Below are 7,183 nucleotides of genomic sequence, written 5' to 3' on the forward strand. Positions count from 1 at the left end.
CTCCCCCCCCCCCCCCTCTGTGTGTGTGTATCTGTGTATCTCTGCTTGTGCATGTTTCTCTCTGAGTAGCCAGATGCAAGGCATCTAAATCTTTGGATTTGTGCACTAAGAATGTGATGTTATTATTGTAAATGTGTAGGTGAGAGATATCCCTTGTGGAACAAAAGGAGGTGTTATGATTAACTTTGAGAAGATAGAAGTAATGTTCCTTGTCTTGCTTATTCTCCAGGGTGATGTTTTCAATTAGTCACTACATACTTATTAGCACATCTTCAGGTTGTTAACCGTCTTCATAAGGACTATGTATATGAAACATTACTCAACTACGGCGTCCAATATGACAACACTTGGATATATGACAAGATCCATCACGAGATTAATCAGTTTTGTAGCGCGCATTCCCTTCAGCAAGTCTACATCGATATGTTTGATCAGGAAAGTTCCTAACTTCAAAAATTGAAGTAATGTTATTTGTACTTTTATCTCATCCCCGTCACCCAGTGCACCTGAGTGACTGTTGCAACTAATTTTCCAAACAGGCTACCTGAGTTTAGTAGCCTGGCTCAGATGCTTTGCTTTTATCTGATGCCTAATGTAATATAGTCTTCCCTTTAACATGTTCAGATTGATGAAAAAATGAAAGATGCTCTTCAGGCTGACTGCACACGTTATGCTCCAGGTATTGAAATTATCAGCGTGCGTGTAACAAAGCCTACGATTCCTGACAGTATAAGGCGGAATTTTGTGCAGATGGAAGAAGAGCGAACCAAGGTATATATTTAGATTCTTAATTTGGTGCTTTAGTCTTTTTTATTCATACTGCTGCTTGCGGAAACTTGAGTATTAAATTTTCACAATTAGTGTATAACTGAATTTGGAGAAAAAGTAGTAGGAATGAGTTTCCATTTCTTCTATGCAGACATACCTATTTTTTTACATTTGTGGACTCTGTTGAAGTCTCCATGATTTCTCATCTGCTGTAAAGGCCACTGTACTTTTCATGTCGCCAATACCTTCAAACTGAACCAAATATTTAAGTGATAACAGGTCTTGATTGCAATGGAGAAACAGAGAGTTGCTGAGAAGGAAGCAGAGACTCAGAAAAAAATTGCTATAAGTGAAGCTGAAAAACATGCTCATGTTAGTAAGATCCAGATGGAACAGAAGTTGATGGAGAAAGACAGTGCGAGGATGCAAGAGGAAATCTCTAATGCAATGTACTTAGCTCGTGAAAAGAGCTTGGCTGACGCTGACTATTACCGGTACACCTCTTTGCTTCTTTTCCATCAGTTTTCCTGCATATAGTGTGGAAATCAAGAGAAGTTTAATCATCACTGGTTTTTACAGTATATAAGTAACAATATGGATGAGCTATATCAATGTACTAAAAATATCATCTGTAAAGGAACGGTCAATGCATTATTATCAGTTAAATGTAATGAGAAACATCTTCTGTTAAACATTTAAAATCTCATCATGATAACGAATTTCTTGACCAAATGTTGAAATATAGACCAATGCACTAGAAAAAAAAACAAGTAAAAATTAGTCCACTGAAACAATAATGCCTGGTGAAAATAATTCTTTCTGTGATAACCCCGACACAACAACTCTCAATTTCACTAGCCTCCATTATGATTTTCGATGGAAGAAAATCTTCAAAACGAGCTCACATACTTCTATCTTGGACTTTCTAGCACAATGAAAGAAGCAGAAGCAAACAAGTTGAAGCTTACTCCTCAATACTTAGAACTCAAATTTATTGAAGCAATTGCCAACAACTCCAAGATATATTTTGGCAACAAGGTGAGTTGACATTTTCATGCCGCTCTATCTCATTGGGTCGATGAACCTCTGCTTCGTCACCGATTAGTTTGTTTTACAGGTACCCAACATGGTTCTCGATCAACGGCTGCTAGGGAACTTTTTGCAAGACGTAGTCAGGAAAGGCAACTTGGAAGCTTAGCTCATCTTCTGAACTGGTCAGGAACCATGTAACCAGAACCTGACACAGAGTATTCAATCTCTTTTTTTTTTGTGTGTCTCTTGGTCGATAACATCCTGGATCTGCACTAGATGCTGAGAGTATGAAAATGCATTTATAGTTTCCATTTACGGTTACAAGAACACTCTGGACACCATGTATTGGCAGTTTATATTGTTGAAGTTTCTTCATTTGGAAATCAATATAGATTGTGATCTATCGGAGAAAGTGCTTTCACCGGCTAGTTAATGCAGTCTTAAACTTTTTCTTCAGTTAGACCTGATCCAATCTAGAAGCAAAGATGAAGATAAGTTATTTAATTGAATATGCTGCAACTCACCAGATGCGCCTGCCGTGGAAATTCAGCGTGAATTTGTTTATGCTTTTCCTTCCGTTGCATTTAATGGATTTCTCCTGGGAATGTTGAGTCTACTTTACTTAGATCACTCTCGATCATGGAACGCTTAATGCTCACATCAATTATAAGTAAATTCCAATCAATGAACACATGCATATCTACAGAATAAATGACTGTGAGTGAATGAACAGGGTCATGGTTAATTGCTCAAAGAGATTTACCAATTCTGGCGAGCACGTGTGCATTGACTATAGAAAATTATACAGACATAACGAAAGTTGGCGTGATCATGAGAAAGCAAATTTCTTTGCCAATCATGATGATTTTCTTGATACTTTTACTCGCACTCTTCCATTCATTTTGTGTGGAAAAGAAATTAGAATAAGGTAAAGGCATTTATTTCATTTCCACTTCCATAACTAAACAACTTGAAATTATTCCATATTTCTTGAGTGGATTCGAGTTGAATACTGAATAATTCTTACTTCATCATCAGCAGTGATGGTCATGATATTCCCCACTGCTCTTCAGTGTGACATGTTTATTCAGGTTAATCTTATAAATCAGAGGCTGTGTAGCCAATCACACCACTAACCATCAAACTCTTCAACTGTCACATCATATGTCCCATCAATGCCGCTTTTGACTTAAATTGTGTAAGAGAGACCAAAGCAGTTTGAAACTTGTTATTCTTGTGAATGGGTCAGTCGCATCTTTTATTTCAATTAACATGTACATGTTATGCTTATAGAATTTTTCTTTAAATAAAATAAATGACGAATGGAATAGAATACGATATTATTTCAAATGGAAAATTCAATCCGATTAATGTCCATGCATGCACACACAATTCTCGGAAAGAAACTTTTAATCATTTTATGTGAGCAGTCTGACGAGATTCTGACATACAGTTGAAATGGGAATCAGTGCATTTGTGTAGTTTTTCTAGGCCAAGTACCCTACTTTCCATTTTTAGGTCACCTTCTTGAAACACTTCAGCCCTCTTTTACTGAGCAGCTTTTGCAAATCAGGAGCTGAGTATGAAGTGAGGAGAAGAGTTTCTTTTGATGTTGATCAAGAATCTCTGGTTGTTTGAGTGAAGTGGTGTATTGGGGCTTGTGGGCTCTTTCCACGTTTAGATTTTTTGCATTATTTTTGACTGGTAGATATTCTCTTCCACTCTGTTTTATTATCCTTTTGATGAAATGAAAAACTAGTTTTTTGCATTCTTTCTGCAACAATTTGAAGCTTTCAGCAGAGAAAATCGCATCATCTACTTCTCTGCTTATAGTTTTATCTGTCAGGGTACTGACTAACTTGTCATCAAACAATGCTGTTGCTTTGATGCTTTTCTTGATCTGTCGAGTTCATCATGAATCAAGTTTATTGTGTTCTTTCCACAAGTTTGGACAAAGTTTCTCCTTGCTTTTTCAGTACCTCCAAATTCTTCTTTTTTTCATGTGTGTTTCACCCACATGGCAGATTTGTCTGCAAAGTATCTTCTTGGTTGTCTTTCTTCCCATAATATGTATCTTGAGTTGATATAGGGTTCATGTTCTACTATATGTGTTCTGTTTTTAGTCTGAAACTGACAATTTGGGCACTTTGAATTATGACCATGTCTGAGAGATCTATGTTATCTGTTTTCACAGGATTACTTTGGGATTTCCTCAGTTATATCTATTCCATCTGAGAGAATTGTTTTTAGTGGATTGAAGATGTATGTGGTGGAGAGTAAAGGAGGTGCAATAGCTTGCATGCTCTTGGCTCTGCTTTTCTTGGGAACTTGGCCTGCAATCTTGACTCTCCTGGAAAGGCGCGGCCGTCTCCCTCAGCATACTTATCTCGATTACACGATCACAAATCTCTTGGCTGCTCTTATCACTGCTTTCACATTAGGTGAAACCGGCAAGAGCACACCTGAGAAACCAAATTTTATGGATCAGCTCTCTCAGGTGTGGTCTTCCCCACCTGGTTCTTGAAAATTCTAGATTAAGTTACGCTGTGCTTGCTGCTTATTCGAGCTACTTCTAAATAAGCCAAAACTCGGTAATGATTTTCTACAAATTAATGCAGGACAACTGGCCTAGTGTGTTCTTTGCAATGGCTGGTGGGATTGTTCTCAGCCTTGGAAACCTGGCGACACAATATGCTTGGCCATTTGTTGGTTTGTCAGTGACTGAGGTGATCGACGCAAGCATAACTGTTGTAGTTGTCAGTGCTTGCTTATGTTTGTTTTCGGTTTTGGGCCATTTCAGAGATGGCCCAAAACAGAAGCAATGTTTGTCATTGCTTGTTTTGCCATGTTTTTGTCTTGTTTTTAAGTATTTTGTCTTGTTTCTAAGTATTTGATTTTTAAACACAAATATATTTTATTTTAACCACTTAATATTATATACGTAATATTTTCTACATCATTGGAATAATTAAAAATTTTAAAAAATATAAAATAATATAATTATTCTACACGGTTAATTCATATATTACATTATTTGAATAATGTATTTAAATTTATCACCTCGAATAGAACAACTAACATAACAATTGTTAATCCATTATTAGAGTGCATTTAATTATTTTTAAAAGTGTATTTACATAAATTATTTTTTTTCATTTCCATACATATATAATTAGGAAATAATATTTATTTTAATCCACTCACAACTAAATAAATTATATATATTTATATATATATATATATATATATATATAAATATATATAAAAGAGACATGATTTGACAATGAACAGTATTTTTTGTCTCCCCACTACCCAACATCAAACATAACATACTTATTTTATATTATCTTCAAAAACAAATCCAAACATACACACTATCTCTAACTTATTTTTATTTATCTTTGTTTTTCTCTCTCTATCTCCACAAAATACCCAAAAACAAGTTAAAAACAAAACCAAACATACATGAACTTTTCTTTTTCCTTATTTGGTAACCATATGCGTATAGCTTCTGTTGAAGTTTTACATATTGCCTTGTTTTGCTTTTCCAGGCACAACTCTGAATTATTTCTTAGACGGCAAAATCAACAAAGCTGAGATTCTTTTCCCTGGCGTTGGATGCTTCTTGATTGCCGTTTGTTTTGCCTCTGCTGTTCATTCATCCAACGCTGCAGATAACAAAGCTAAGCTTGCCAGTATCCCGGAAGACAGCAAAGACAGGGCAGCGTAAGTACTTTCCACTGGCTTATATTTCATTCATAACGCACTACTAACTGTGCTAATGTGATGTTCTGAACTAAATTTGGACAGGATAAAGGATGCTTCTGTGTCGAAGGAAACATATGCAAACAAGGGTAAGATGACAATGCACTCCATTTTTTCACATTTCATTTGGTTCTACTTTTTTAAAAACTAAAGCTTACTTATTTATACAAGAAGATCAGGGGAATGGAACGACTAAGAAGGAGAAGGCAGAGTTTGGGACCGCAAATTTTCTCATAGAGCTTGAGAACAAACGGGCAATTAAGGTTGTTGGCCACCTTCATTAGTATGCGTTAATTCGCTTGTACTTATTACATGAAGTTAACTTTTCTCTATGTTGTCCCTGCTTGCAGGTTTTTGGGAAGGGCACTTTCATTGGCCTGGCAATAACTTTCTTCGCAGGCGTTTGTTTTTCCCTCTTTTCTCCGGCTTTCAACCTGGCCATAAGTGGCACACATTGAAAGATGGCGTTCCCCACTTGAGTGTTTACACTACATTCTTCTACTTCTCCATATCCTGCTTTGTGATTGCCATCATTCTGAACATCAATTTCTTGTACCGGCCAAATCATCCTTCAAGGCTTATTTATCAGACTGGAATGGTAGAGGTTGGGCCCTTTTGGCTGGGTTTTTGTGCGGGTTTGGGAACGGTCTCCAGTTTATGGGAGGTCAAGCTGCTGGATACGCTGCAGCTGATGCCGTTCAGGTCAATTCATCATGCGTAGACCTTTATGCCAAGACTTTTACTCCAAAACTTTCACATGACATATAACTCAATGAATTTGATGATTACAGGCACTTCCGCTAGTGAGCACGTTTTGGGGTATACTTCTGTTTGGAGAGTACAGAAGATCATCAAGAAGAACATATATACTTCTTGTCGGCATGTTATCAATGTTTATTGTTGCTGTTGGCGTACTTATGGCTTCGTCCGGTCGCCCTAAGTGATTTTACTTTCTTGGAAGAACTGAAGTTGCATCTATCAGATGGAAACACTGAGACAGGCTGCAACTAGTTCAGTGACTGCAAAGAAATATTAAACAAAGAGGGAAATCAAGTGGATTCTTGAATTGGTTAAGAACACAGAAAAGCAAAGTGTGAAGGTGGCGTAGTTTCATTCTTTTGGCATGAATTGAACAGCCTCTCTGCATTTGTAAACATTGTGTAATTTGGTTGACATGAACTACTTTGCATGAGATGAGAGATTCTTGTCTTAGGCTAAATTCAAGATTTGGTGCTTCATTGTCTCAATTCTTTTACTAGCACACAGCTGATTTTGTGTGAAAAGAAAATTAGAATAAGAGGCACCAAATCTTGCTCCATTTGATTTCATGGCACTACCATAACAAGCAATTTGATGTTAGGGCTAACTGCACTTATACCCCTCTAAAACTATGAAATTATACCTTTCTATAACAAAAAACAAACATTTGCAATTACACTCGTATCCCTCCAAAAATACTCCGTGTGCAATTATACCTTTTCCATCAGGGTTTGAAGGAAAATACGAATGTCAACAAATAACTTACAAAAACTTCCTATTTTATCTCTCATTCAGTATTCAATATAATTTATCGATGAAGATGCGCCAAACAATATTTTTATACTTATAGAGTAAATAT

The 7,183-nt window shown here is 36.5% G+C and overlaps 1 protein-coding gene and 1 pseudogene across 1 annotated transcript in view; both read left to right on the forward strand.

The window, feature by feature from the left end:
- Nucleotides 1-2,228, forward strand: part of LOC105160037 (erlin-1) — a 3,221-nt gene extending 993 nt beyond the window's left edge. Inside the window, exons 4-9 of the mRNA XM_011077301.2 lie at nucleotides 140-199; nucleotides 277-435; nucleotides 625-771; nucleotides 1,048-1,262; nucleotides 1,698-1,806; nucleotides 1,886-2,228. Coding sequence (XP_011075603.1) covers nucleotides 140-199; nucleotides 277-435; nucleotides 625-771; nucleotides 1,048-1,262; nucleotides 1,698-1,806; nucleotides 1,886-1,966 — 771 coding nt within the window. The 3' untranslated portion in view covers nucleotides 1,967-2,228. The remainder of the gene's footprint in view (nucleotides 1-139; nucleotides 200-276; nucleotides 436-624; nucleotides 772-1,047; nucleotides 1,263-1,697; nucleotides 1,807-1,885) is intronic.
- Nucleotides 4,061-6,731, forward strand: LOC105160094 (annotated as a pseudogene).

Source organism: Sesamum indicum, linkage group LG4 (assembly GCF_000512975.1).
Source record: "Sesamum indicum cultivar Zhongzhi No. 13 linkage group LG4, S_indicum_v1.0, whole genome shotgun sequence".
NCBI lineage: Eukaryota > Viridiplantae > Streptophyta > Magnoliopsida > Lamiales > Pedaliaceae > Sesamum > Sesamum indicum.